Here is a 14,146-nt window from a genome sequence, read left to right on the forward strand (position 1 = left end):
CACCGCCATCCACATCTGCTAGTCCAAAATTAGAGTAACTCAATTTCCCTTCCTGCTAGGACTCTCCGTTCAAGCTTCCATGGCCTCTTACCCGCAGCACTGACAAAACTGAACAACCTTCTCCTGGCTGTCCCTTCCAATCTTTCCTCCGTGGGTGTAATCTCTCCAGAAGGAGACACAGTCAACGTGAAGCTACCACACAGCTTCAAAGTGCCAGAATTTAATGAGAAACCGCAGCCTAAGGAACAAAGTTTAAGCCAGGCGTTCACACAGTCAAAATTCTGTGTAAGAATCACATTCTCTAGAAAGTACTCCCTGACCCTCTCTTCCACTACCCAACACCATGTGGCAGCGACACTGGTCCTCTCAACGTCACCGTGACGTCTGCGTGTCCGTTCTCCCCCCTCGCAGGCCTGGACACCCTCACAGGAAGGGACCGTGACTGACGAATCATCTTCACCTCCAGTGCCTTGCAGACACTCCCGGCTGGGTTTTCCGTTCGTCCCATGTCTTCGCACGCCTCCTGAGTCCCGCTCTCCGTGTGTCTGCCATCCCCACCCCACCACCTCCTCAGGTTCCCTTCCTTCACAAAGCACCTCCTCTCTCCAGTCAAGTCTTCATTATTTCACTGATGCCTCTCCCCTCATGGCCTGAAAAATGATTCAACCTTCAAACAAATCCTCATTTCATCAGCTGTCCTCTTAAACCACCTGGGCCACTTTTCTCCTTCCTCCCCAAAGAAGAGAAGTCCCACGTGTTGCCCACATACGTGCTCTCACAGAGAAACTGAGGCCCAGAGAGGCTCCACCTACAATCACATAGCTAACGTGTGGTGACGCCAACACTCAGAAGCTCTGTTACATCTTCTTTTGAAATAGGTGCAATTCGGGCGCCTGGGTGGTTCAGTCGGTTAAGCGACTGCCTTCGGCTCAGGTCATGATCCTGGAGTCCCGGGATCGAGTCCCGCATCAGGCTCCCTGCTCGGCAGGGAGCCTGCTTCTCCCTCTGACCTTCCCCCCTCTCATGTGCTCTCTGTCTCTCTCATTCTCTCTGTCTCAGATATATAAATAAAATCTTAAAAAAAAAAAAAAAAGAAATAGGTGCAATTCAAATAACTCAAGTGACGGGTAAGAGAAACTGCCAAAGCCTAGGAAGAGAGGAAACAAAGAGCAAAGCAAGAAGAGGCGGATGTGGTAGATTCAGGCATCCGTGCTCCATGGAGGACTATCGTTCATACATTCTACCACAGACAGACTGTTAAGAGATATTTCTCTCCGGGTGCCTGGGTGGCTCAGTCGGTTGAGCGACTGCCTTCGGCTCGGGTCATGATCCTGGAGTCCGGGGATCGAGTCCCGCATCTGGCTCCCTGCTCAGCGGGGAGCCTGCTTCTCCCTCTGACCCCCCCCCCTCATGTGCTCTCTCTCATTCTCTCTCTCTCAAATAAATAAAATCATGGGGCGCCTGGGTGGCTCAGTTGGTTAAGCGACTGCCTTCGGCTCAGGTCATGATCCTGGAGTCCCGGGATCGAGTCCCGCATCGGACTCCCTGCTCGGCGGGGAGTCTGCTTCTCCCTCTGACCCTCCCCCCTCTCATGCTCTATCTCATTCTCTCTCTCAAATAAATAAATAAATAAAAGTCTTTTTAAAAAAATTAAAAAAGAGGTATTTCTCTCCCTCGGCACTGATACAAGGGAGCACAAGTACAAGTATGGGGCCAGTTTCAGTCTCTCGAGACCTGTCCATTTCTCAAGCCACTGGGCTCTAATATATTCTCCACACCCTTGTAATAAAGCCTTCATTCATTCATTCACTCACTCACTCACCCACTCCTCTCTCACAGACTTTTGCTCAGACTGATACAAGAGCCTCTCTCCCTGGCAATGCAAAGTTGACTATGAGAAGCAGGATGCAGAACAGCGCAGGAGTCAAAAAACGACAACTCTGATTACAAAATACTGACAGTCAAAATACTTCGGAAAGAAATGCCTGCAAGCTCTATCACAAAGAACAAGGCCAAAAGTTCAGGGAGACTGTGTATAAACACAGTTTATCTGGCCTAACCTTTGACTCAAAGTGGATTTTAAATGGTAGCACATCTTTGGGTAAAAAAAAATTCAGCGTCGCCACATTTCAGGCACAGCAGGACTGGATGCTTTCCAAAGCTTCAAACACAAAGTCCAGCATCTAATGTGTCCCTGTCAGTCACCTTATGAGGCAGGCAGGACACTCCCTTTTAACAGCTAATATAGGTAAAAAGTTAAGAGCTGCCCACGGTCTAAGAGTGAAGATGAGAAATACCTATTTTTAAAACCAGGTTTAATTACTCCTATACTCTCTGTAGTAGACAATGAGTCACCTAATACCTTGGAAATTATCTCAACTGTAAGAGCTGCATTCATGGCAAGTATCACCCAATAGCCTTACCTCTAGTTTGGAACATCAGGAGTCTCAAAAGAGATGAAATCTAAGTAAATAAATATTTTTTATATGATGTCTATTCCTGCTGTTCTAAACAAGCTAATACAAGGCCAAGTGCATAATGAACACAGTGAACTTAGTACAAAAATCCCAAAGTAACTTCACTGAGAACTACATCTTTCTTATGGGCCCTGAAAACCTCAGTGACAGGCATCATATTAGCAAATGTAAAAGTAAAACTAGATAAACTTACCATTTGGGTGCCAGATTTCTGTAATGAATTTCATTTTAGGAGGCCGGAGGGGATAATCTTTTGGGAAAGTGAGATGAGCCTTAAAAACACCACCTTCACTGGAAGAAAAACAAAAACATGTTCTTGCCTGTAAATTCCTGCATATTGACAATTATTAAAACAAACAAAGCAAGGGTGCTAGCGCTCACACCATAAATGAAGTGAATTAACAGCCTGGGTCTCAAGCAGATCATTGACATACTCACTTTAATAGACTGGCAACACCTACGACCTTACCGAACTCCCGCGAAGTAGGAAATGAAAGAAACGGCCAGCCTTAAACCGGCATCCGTATCAGGCCACGTGACTGTTGTGCTAACAACCTGTATCCCTTCCCATGGCACTAATCCAAGTCCAGAGGCTAACTGCCCGTCAGCTCTCCATGTGGCTCTCCGACTATCACCCTTCCCTCCATTCCAGCCCGTCTTCTTTCTGTTCTGCAAGCACAGTAAGCTCTTTCTCACTCAGAACTTACACATAATTTGTTTGCTCCCTGTGTGGAAAGATGTGCTGACCTTCCAATTGTCCATTCATCTCATCATTTAACAAATACTTCTTCAGCCTTTACATGCCAGACACTGGCAGTGAACAAGGTATAAAGTCTCTCCAGGAGTTTACATTCCAGCAACTTTCCAAAGCAGTGCCGTCCAATACAGCTTTCTGCACACTGGAGATGTTCTACAGGCAGACTGTCCAAGATGGTAGCCACTAGGGCCCCTGAAATATGGCTGGTGCAACTGAGGAACTGAGTTTTTTATTTTTTTTTTAAAGATTTATTTATTTATTTGAGAGAGCAAGCACGCAAGGGGAGGGGCAGGGTAGAGGGAGGGAGACATTCTCAAGCAGACTCCCCACTGAGCACAGAGCCCGACGTGGGTCTCGATCTCATGACCCTGAGATCATGACCTGAGCCTAAACCAAGAGCCAGTCACTCAACGGACTGAGCCACCCAGGTGCCCCTGAATTTTTAATTTTATTTAATTTAACAGCATATATGGCCAGTAACTGCTTTATTAGTGCAGTCTTAGATCAGTGCCATTTACTTAGGAACTGTTCTTGAAGAACTGTCAAAACAGTACAATGAATTGTACTATGTTAACAACAAAAACCAATGAGATCAAGTCAGCCTCATGGGGCATATAACTAAGTTCATGCATTAGGTCGTTAGTACTAGTCATTTCCTGTGCTTGAAATACCCTTCTCCTCTTGTCATCTTTTAGAACTCAGCTTTGGGGCGCCTGGGTGGCTCAGTCGGTGAAGCGTCTGCCTTAGGACCAGGTCATGATCTCGGGGTCCTGGGGTTGAGCCCCGCATCGGGCTCCCTGCTCAGCGGGGAGTCTGCTTCTCCCTCTCCCGCTGCCCCTCCCCTGCTCATGCTCACTCGCTCACTTGTATAAATAAATAAGATCTTAAAAAAAAAGGGGGGGGGGGCGCCTGGGTGGCTCAGATGGTTGAGCGTCTGCCTTCGGCTCAGGTCATGATCCCAGAGTCCTGGGATCGAGTCCCGCATCGGGCTCCCTGCTCCGCAGGAAGTCTGCTTCTCCCTCTGCCTCTCTCTCTCTCTCTCTCTGTCTCTCATGAATAAATAAATAAAATCTTTTAAAAAAGAACCTAGCTTCAACGTTACCTCTTGAGACTTCCCTTGACTCCCCAATCTTAACTCTCCGCTGTGTCCCTCTGTCACACTGACCTTTCATTTCTTTATTCCAACATCTATTTGCACATCTGATTCTTTTACTGTTCAGTATACACTCCATCAGAGCAGGGTCACGTGCTGATGTTTTTGTCAGGCCAGCGAGAAATGTAATTCTCAGCTCCTTAAATGGTTTTCATTCACTGAACAAATATACATTGATTACCTACTTGTGTGAGGCACTGTTTTACGTAAAATAATCAAACAGAAAACATTAGAGATCACTGGTTTCACAAGTACTTACCATTTTGGTGGCAGAAGAAACTATCAAGCAAAATATCACTAATAGCTACTGAAATGATATGAGCAATCTAATATTAAATTTTTAAAAAACCAAGTATCTATAGAATAAGCCCATCTGTCCTTAAGAAGGAAAAATGGGGGTATGCTTCTATACAGACAGAAAACCTTTTGCAAATGCAGCCCCAGTACATAGCAGTGGTTAACTCTGGAGCCAGGATTACGGGGATCTTTTCCTTTCTGCTTTGTACATTTCAATATAGACTGAATTTTTAACCACAAGCAAGTATTAATTTTTATTGCCTTTTTCTGATCATAAAGGATTTGGGCGGGGGGGGGAGGGCGGGGACTTAAAAACAGAGAGGCAGGGCGCCTGGGTGGCTCAGATGGTTAAGCGTCTGCCTTCGGCTCAGGTCATGATCTCAGGGTCCTGGGATCGAGCCCCACATCGGGCTCCCTGCTCCTTGGGAGCCTGCTTCTCCCTCTGCCTCTCTCTCTCTCTGTCTCTCATGAATAAATAAATAAAAAATCTTAATTAAAAAAAAAAAACAGAGAGGCAGATCATTAACACCAAATACCTCTGAATACCTAGGGAAGACCAATGGGCTCCCAGCACACAGGGTAACTGTGGTAACACAATTGTGGTAAAAGCAGCAGGAGAAGGCCACACAGGGTGAAAGAGAGAATGGAGTGGTCAAGGACAAGCATGATGAGCAGAATAATTTAAAAAGTCTGACAGTTAAAGAACAGGATAATTAGATGGGGAAACAGCACAAATGCAAGGCTTTAAAAAGGAAGGGAAAAAAAAAATACCCTAATTTGTTTACAAGGAGATGGGAAGGTGCTGGTAGAAAGACTAGAGACACCAGAAAAAGAACTGAGCCATTGGAAGAAGAAAGAAAGTAAGGGGAGCGAGGGGCCTCGCCAAGAAAAAGAAAGAACATCTTTTCCTTTTGCACTGGAAGAAAAACAGACTGAATGTGGTACAGATATCCAGGGGTAAAAAGGAAGAAAAATGACAAGTTTCATGCCTGCCATATGGCCTCCATTTCGTAACTTACAGAATGATTTACTGAAGAGGAAAACCTGGAGACTTGAGCGAGACCGCTGGGAAGGACACACCACACTGGCGGGCACCTTCTTGCCCCGGCTACCCCAACTGGCGGGTTAATGCCACAGTGGCCCTGGGACCGTTAATTGTACGGACTCGCTTTTCAAACTGGGGGTGACTCACTAACCAGTTTTCTTGTTTAACAAATAAGAATCGAGTAGAAAACAAGGCACTTCTCACAGGTAGTCTCTTTGACTTATGTAATCTGCATGCATGTTTCTACTCACTAAAATGTATGCACATAGTCTACATCAGGTTAGGATGCAGAACACTTCTGATGATGGGCTGTGGTGGAAAAAAGCCACAAACACAGAAAACAGCTAAGAAGCTACGTAAAAGGACATCAGAAGAGCTGCCACAGGCCCTCGCACTTCACCTGCTGGTAATGCTGCTCCTCGGTTGGAAGCAGCCTCCCTGGGTCCCTTCATCATCTCGACAGATTTGATCCACCTCGTATTAGCTGACTGGAATCCCTGTCCTCAAAAATTGCCTCCATCTCTTAAATTATTTTCAATCTTTAAAGCATCAAATTTTATTAACAGAATTATCTCAAAGGGTTTAAAGCACACAATTTTCACTCTGTCTACAGCGCCCTCCCCACTCTGAACCAATCACTTTATTCCGTATAGTTTTTCTCCTATGGTGGACTCCTTGACATCTCTTTCACCTGGGGAATCCTACCTGTTTTTTTAAACCAAGCTCAGTGGTCCCAACTTGTGGGTGCAAGCTTCCAGTGAACAGCCAAATTAGCAAAGATGAGTGCAAAACCCCCAGGATATGAACTATTGTAAACTAAACATTAATATGTCACATATTCACTATTTTTCAAATATGCAAAGATGTTACTGTGATGAGTAAAATGACAGTTTATAATAAAAATAAAATAAAAATCTGTGAATTAAAAATATCTTCCACTACTTCCACTATTCTCTTCATCACACACAATACTAATAGTCCAATTATCAGCATGATGTTAAAAGGAGGTGTGAAACCAAAAGTTTCACATTTGAAAAGGTTGAGAAACCTAAGCCTAGTTCAACTTTCTTCCATGAGCCTCACTTACTGTTTCTGTATTAAACTGCAAAAATATTACAAGGACCAGAGCCTATCATTCCATTTTGTCAGATCCTACCATTCTGCCGTATTTACTTTATCTAAGTGACACATTGTATGCTGCCGTCTCAAACTGTGCTCAACATTGTTCTTTTAAAAATATTCCTGGTGAGGGGCGCCTGGGTGGCTCAGTCGTTAAGCGTCTGCCTTCGGCTCAGGTCATGATCCTGGGATCCTGGGATCGAGCCCCGCATCGGGCTCCCTGCCCCTCGGGAAGCCTGCTTCTCCCTCTCCACTCTCCCTGCTTGTGTTCCCTCTCTCTCTGTCAAATAAATAAATAAAATCTTTAAAAAAAAATTATAAAAAAAAAAAAAAATTCCTGGTGATACCTGTTTCTTGTCCATTCATTTTATCTGACGCATTTCACAATTTATTTATCACACTCGTAAGATATTTGATTGCTTCCCATTTCTTTGCTACTACATGCAACAGAACACTGAACATCCCAAACACTTCCTGGCACAGGGTTTCTACCCTAAAGGCAAAACTGCTAAGACAGAGTTTAAGTAATTGGTCGAAGTCACACAGCTAATACAAGTGGCAGAGTTGGGGAGCTGCGCAAAGGCCCCAGAGCCCATGTTCTGAAGCACTGAACGGGAAGGGATGTGGCCTGGCTGCCAAGGCATCACTTGCCAAGCAATGGCGGTACAAGGTTCCTTCCTTCCAAATTCTCGTTACAGAATATATGGCGTAGAACTGTAAAAGGATTTTGTTACTGTAAAGTAATATTAACCAGAGTTTGGTTAACCGACTCTACATGTTCTGCATCCACCCAAGGAAAAAGGCAAAACAATAAAACGCATGTAATCTTAACATTCTCCGTATTTTCCACACCCTTGTCAGTGGTAAGGAATAAAATAAACCGTACTTCCTGGGCAGACTAGCCATTGATGACGGAAGAAAAATTTACGGGATAAAAGAAGGTGCACATTCACCATTCACTGACACGAATTTATAAAATTTGTAATTACATGGTGATATCCGAGGCTCCTGAGCTTCCTTGAAAAACGTGCTGCCACTCTTGCCTGAAAAGTCTACTTCTGTGGACACTACCTGATAATCGGCGAGCTGAACACAGCAGGTACACACAGCAGTTTCAGCTCTCACAGAAAGACAGCCTAGAGAATCTATTCTTAACGGACGAACGGGCAGAGGAGTAATACACATTTAATGCCATGTAAAGGTGAATAAAATGGCTACATTCGTACTCAGGCACCGCTCAGTCCTCGAGCAAGCTGGAATACGCTGGTTACTGATTACCTAAACTGAAGAGGGTACAGTGCCCTCTAGTGACTACAGGAACGCCAAGGATGTCACAGGAAGGAACACAACAGCTTTTCGGGAACGTTTGTACATTATTAATTCTTGCTATCACTACATAAATGATCGAACTCTTAAGCGGTGAATTAATCAGTTAGGACATCAGAAGAGCTGCCACAGGCCGTCGCACGTCACCTGCTGGTAATGCTGCTCCTCGGTTGGAAGCAGCCTCCCTGGGTCCCTTCATCATCTCGACGGATTTGATCCACCTCGTATTTGCTGACTGGAATCCCTGTCCTCAAAAATTGGGTGCCATCTAAGCCCACATTAACTTCCACTTACTTCTAACCCCAACCCCCCCCCCGGGCAGGGATTTACACTTGAGGTCTGCGCACCCACACCCAGCAGACCCCCCCCAACAACTGCAACATGGCCTCTACCCTCTTCACACCAGTAATATCCTTACTGTTAAAGCAACACACACCATGAAATACTGGATTCACCATGAAACAGGGAGCTTACTTCTAATCACACTTTCCTCCCTTCCCTCCTCAGGGACCCGCGCTCGGGCACACTCTCGTCCTCTACCCCGAGCAAAGGCTGCGTGTGCGACTTCGTCCTGCAGGTCGCCATGCTCAGCCCCCAGCTCCCAGCCCATCTTTTTCACTATAGACAAACTTTTAGAATAACACTGTTACGAACAAATTTTTGTTGCAGAGATAAAACGCAAGTAAGCTGAAGGAAAATGAAATCCATAATCCCAAAGTTAGGATACGCAGGTTATAAAATAGAAACCTAACTGGTGACTCCTGTCCTCAATGGTTGTGAAGACAAATCCAAACTCTTCAACAGTGTTTATGAACTTCAAGTAACCCTCCACTCCCTGTTCAGCCTCATTTTCTGACCTCCCGTGTGCTCACCTCACTCCACCACCACATCATGGAGCCGTCCCATTTTCTGGGCCCCACAACCCAGAGTTCCCCTCGGAAATGCTGAAGCTCTGTCATTAACCCCGCCCCCCGGTCTCTGCCAGAACACCTGTCCGGTTAACGCTGACCCTAGCTGCGAACAGCCCCAAATCTCTTCCATTCCAGAAGAACTAATCTAAACCACCTGTGGCCACCTCATTCATCTTACCAGTTGCTGGGTGGGAACGAGCTAGTGACTCAATTCTGACACAGGAGACAAGAGCCAGTCAGCCAGAGAGCTCCCATTGCATACAACACACACACAACTAAGAAGAAACCAGCCTCTCTTCTTCCTTTGGGTGATCTTCTGAAACACTCAAAACTCCTGTAACCATTTTGCTACCAGTGCCAGGACAACATACTTTCTTATTCTCTAAGCCAACTACAATCAGATTTCTGTTGCTTGTAGCCAGAAGTCTACTAACTACTACACTAACTCTTAAGTTCCCATTTTAGATAGGTCTTCCTCTGGGACAAGTTCTGGTACGTCCCAAACCTGCCACACCCCCAGTGAGCGCCTTTCTCCACCATGGCCATCACCAATCAAGCGACCACGTGGTGACTAAAGTGTAACCTCTCTGTAGGCAGGGACAACACTGAGCTAATCCGAGGTCCTGTTCCCCGCATCTAACGTAAGACCGCTTGGAAACAGCTGAGCTAGATGAATGAGCAATGTAAATGCCAGTGTAATGCTTTATTTTTGCAACCATTCTAAGCAGGAAACTGCCCAAGGGATGGCTTAGACTCAGTAAATATTAAAGAATAAATCTTAAACCTCTTTGAGGGCTTAAAAAAAAAATCCCATAACTTTCACACGTGAATTTTAGAGAAGATTTTAACAAGAAGGAACCATTTCCAGGTTATTCTGGATGGTGATTACAATGTCTGTCACTGCCACGAGGCCTCATTACTCACAGGATGCGCCCCGTGTGTGGCAGAGTTTAACTACAGCCCAGCTGTCCCATCAGGAAGGACTGCAAGTGGCCACCAGCTGTCTCCTCAGGAAGTCCACACTCCAGAGGAGCTGCCACAAAGGCTTGCTTCTGCTACCCACATCTCACGCCAGCAGCTAGCATTTTTTAAACACACACTGAAGGCCAGAAGTAAGTTTTTAATTGGTAGAAAGAATGGACTAATAATCAGTATGGTGAGTATTAAAAAGTGCTTGTCTTTGGTGAAGCTGAAGGTACACATTAAATACAGGTACCAGCTAATAGTCTTTAGAGATACGTGCCACCACCGCACAAGAAAGTGTGAGAGTTCTGTGAGGTCCTTAGAGACAGAGCTCAGGCCTGGAAGCCCAACTCATCCTCTAGACAGACACCAGTTCAGAAGAATTCCTCCTGTTACCTCCTATCAACTGTAGGAGTAACAAGATTGTATCACTGGAATGTCGCCGTGTCTCCCAAATAAAACTTCGTGCAATGCGTTTAGCTTGGAAAACCTGAACTTCATCAGGCTTATAAACCAGGTTATATGTATGGTTTTACGTGCAAAATTTAGTAAGAAATTTGCTTCCAAGTAATTAAGGTTGTGGGGGGATACCTCAAAGATGGTTTTCAACAGTTCCTATTATCTACCCAAACACACACGATGGAACGACCAAATGGGGTTATTTTAGTTTGCAACCATCACCAATACAAACATGGCACTGAGAAATACATCAGCAAAAATTCTGATTGGAAACAATCGTGACAAAACATGAATCACCTTTCCAGACGCTCGAAAACCCGAAGTCCACACCACAACTCACTCTGTATGTCCCGTACCAGCATGCCCTGGTACCAAGAAGCCTGAATTTTCTTTTCCATCAGGTGTTTTATTGGGGGGGGGGGGAAGGATCCCCATCTCTGAACACCTAACATGAAACTACGGTATCAAAATCCTTGCCTGCTTATTAGGGCCATCGAGGACCACAGCTGAGTGAGCAAGTGTAGTCCCCAAGAAACTCAGATACAGATCTGCCCCTCAGGTGTGTGGGGCACACTGGTGACCTGAAAAGGTCACTGCATTCTGTTCAATGCCTCCACTTCTGTAAACACGATGGAACTTACACTAGTCGCTAACACCAGGTAGTCACAACCCATCTTACAGAACACTGATCATTCCTAAGTTTAAGTTTGTCTGCAAACACTCAGAGCAGAAAATAAGACTGTGGTCTTCGAATCTAAAATGTAGGACAAGACCTGAGGAAACCCCAGCTCTCTCTCTCTCTATTGCTCTTTGACTCGACTGCATCTGTTGTCTGACTCTACATCAGTTAGTAAGGATTAATTAAAAGAGGTTAGCTGTTTCATGCAACACTATATCAAAAACTAATGATGTAATATATGGTGATTAACATAACATAATAAAATTTTAAAAAAGGGATTAGCTATAACAATCACTTTTATAAACTGGAAAAAGGTAAACATCAGTTCATTTTAGGGTCAGAACACCATGGTTCGGATCAGTATTCTGTGGGGACCCGATTAAAGAAGCCCTCAAATTGATGACCTTGAGAGTTCTCAAGCCTGGAGACACTAGTGTGTGAAACTGTGTTCTGTATGAAAATCTCCCAGGTGTAATACTACGCTTTAATTAAACTGATAAAGTGCTAAGAATGGAAAAGACTTCTCTTTGAAATGACAATGTTCCCTTTGGGGGTGAAGGCACAGTAAGCACAAGGGAAGGGAAGGGGAGAAACATTTCAATAAAGGATTTTCTTCTTCCCCCATCCTGCCAAAATTAACCCAATATCCAGAACCACGTAAAAAATACATTATTTATATATAGGCTCACCTTAAAAATGGCTTGTATTTCTGAAACTATCATATATTTAAAAAAGCAACAGGTTTTAGACACTAGAATTTCAAGCAGAACACAAAAACCCTAGACATGATAATTTAGTATAAATGATTTCACCTAAACACAGCCATTTCACCTGCTTTAAAAAATAATTTCACTTCAGTTTGCCAAAGCAGTTTCCATTTGAATTAATTAAGAGAGCTACTTTAGTGTCCGTTCCATGGTACTTACTAAAGTGTGTCAGGGGGACCAATGATAAGGACTTCCCACCGGTAAAGATCATTGTCATCTATTAAACCTGCTGAAAAGCCTTCCACTGGATTTTTGTTGAGTTCTGTGGAAAAAAAAAATTTTTTTGATCAAAACTTTTAGGCATATAATTTTCACCCAACAGATAAATTACAGAACCTGAATGTACATGTTATAAATTCCAAACTATTCAGCAGATATACCTGGGTCCGCTAGCAAAATGCCACCTGATGGCCAAAACACTTCCATTTCTGTACCACAGGGACGTGACGTGGAAGCAAACTGTCCAGGAGATCACGTTCTAAACCCCTCTCACTTCCACCCTGGTTTCCAGCTAGGCTCTTAGCATTCTAGGTAGCCTTACGGTGGTAGATGGAACTCGTTAAGATGCAGATATCCAGGCCCAGCCCTCACAGACTGTGGCCCCCAGGTAAGTCAAACCAGTACTCCCAGTCATTCCTACACTGTGGTCTTTAGGGTACACTTTCAGAAGCACCAGCCGAAGCCTAAATACCTTTCTGTGGGAATTTGCTGAGCTTAGCCAACCTTCATTTATACCAGTGTGTATCTGTGTGACAAGCCCTCTGTCACCTTGGGGACACACGTCTACAGTTGGTGTTCTCAGACTCAGCAAGGAGAGAGCAAACTCCTCGTGCCTTGCCTGTGTGTGTTGACCCCGTTGCCAGCCAAGTTTCCGGCACACAGGAGTGGCTTAACAATAATAGCGAGAGGCGCGCCCCGCTGGCTCAGCCGGAAGAGCGTGCAACTCCTGATCTCAGGGTCCTGGGTTCGAGCCCTACACATGGGGTGTTGAGATCACTTAATAAATTTTTTTTTTTTTTAAGAAGGACTAGGAAGGGGGGGGAAGATGGGAGGGAGGGAGGAAGGGGGGAAGAGGGAAGAGGAGGAGGAGGAGGAGGAGGAGGAAGAACAGGAAAAGAAGAACAGCTGGAGCCTACAGGAATGGCAGTGGTATCATGAGAATTTTCTCTTCCAGAGAGAGTGCTCTGGCATGGATGGAAAATGATGGAAGCAAAGGACTAGTGGGGGGAGTGGGGGAGACGTAGGCCAACAAGGGAGCTTAGTGGACCAGGTCAGGCGTGCAGTCTGATGGTTCCTAGACACACAGGGCTTAATAATGACCTACTGGCGGTGGGTATTATCTACAGATTTTTTTAAAACAGCTGTTTAATGAGGTATAATTGACATTCAGTGAACTGCACATATTTAAATTAGAAAATTTGATACAGGGCACCTGGGTGGCTCAGTCGGTTAAGCGACTGCCTTCGGCTCAGGTCATGATCCTGGAGTCCCGGGATCGAGTCCCGCATCGGGCTCCCTGCTCGGCAGGGAGCCTGCTTCTCCCTCTGACCCTCCCCCCTCTCATGTGCTCTCTCTCTTTCTCTCTCTCTCTCTCAAATAAATGAATAAAATCTTAAAAATAAATAAATAAGGGGCGCCTGGGTGGCTCAGTCGTTAAGCGTCTGCCTTCGGCTCAGGTCATGATCCCAGGGTCCTGGGATCGAGTCCCACATCGGGCTCCTTGCTCGGCAGGGAGCCTGCTTCTCCCTCTGCCATTTCCCCTGCTTGTGCTCTCTCTCTCTCTGGCAAATAAATAAATAAAATATTTAAAAAAAGAAAAAAAATCTGTGTAGCAGTATTTTCAATAGCCAAAAACTGGAAACAACTCAAATGTCCATAAGCAGATTAACAAATAAACACATAATGGTATATCCACAGAACACCATATTTTTTCAGCAATATAAAAAGCATGGGGGCGCCTGGGTGGCTCAGTCGGTTAAGCGGCTGCCGTCGGCTCAGGTCATGATCCCAGGGTCCTGGGATCGAGCCCCGCATTGGGCTCCCTGCTCCATGGGAAGCCTGCTTCTCCCTCTCCCACTGCCCCTGCTTGCGTTCCCTCTCTCGCTGTGTCTCTCTTTGTCAAATAAATAAATAAAATCTTAAAAAAAAAAAAAAAAGAAAATTTGATACATATTAATACACAAACAGGCCTGT

The 14,146-nt window shown here is 44.9% G+C and overlaps 1 protein-coding gene across 2 annotated transcripts in view; it reads right to left on the minus strand.

The window, feature by feature from the left end:
- UBE2G1 (ubiquitin conjugating enzyme E2 G1) overlaps window positions 1-14,146 on the minus strand; it is a 105,780-nt gene that overhangs the window by 20,517 nt on the left and 71,117 nt on the right. For both annotated transcript variants that reach the window (XR_004676345.1, XM_034989324.1), the window contains exons 2-3: window positions 12,113-12,215; window positions 2,671-2,768 (exon numbers count right to left, since the gene is read on the minus strand). Coding sequence is in view for 1 of the 2 variants with exons in the window: in XM_034989324.1 (XP_034845215.1) it covers window positions 2,671-2,768; window positions 12,113-12,215 (201 nt within the window). In the remaining variant the exon portion in view is untranslated. The remainder of the gene's footprint in view (window positions 1-2,670; window positions 2,769-12,112; window positions 12,216-14,146) is intronic.

The sequence above is a fragment of the Mirounga leonina genome, unplaced genomic scaffold (genome assembly GCF_011800145.1).
Source record: "Mirounga leonina isolate KUSES-001 unplaced genomic scaffold, KU_Mleo_1.0 Mir_488, whole genome shotgun sequence".
NCBI classification, from domain to species: Eukaryota; Metazoa; Chordata; class Mammalia; order Carnivora; family Phocidae; genus Mirounga; species Mirounga leonina.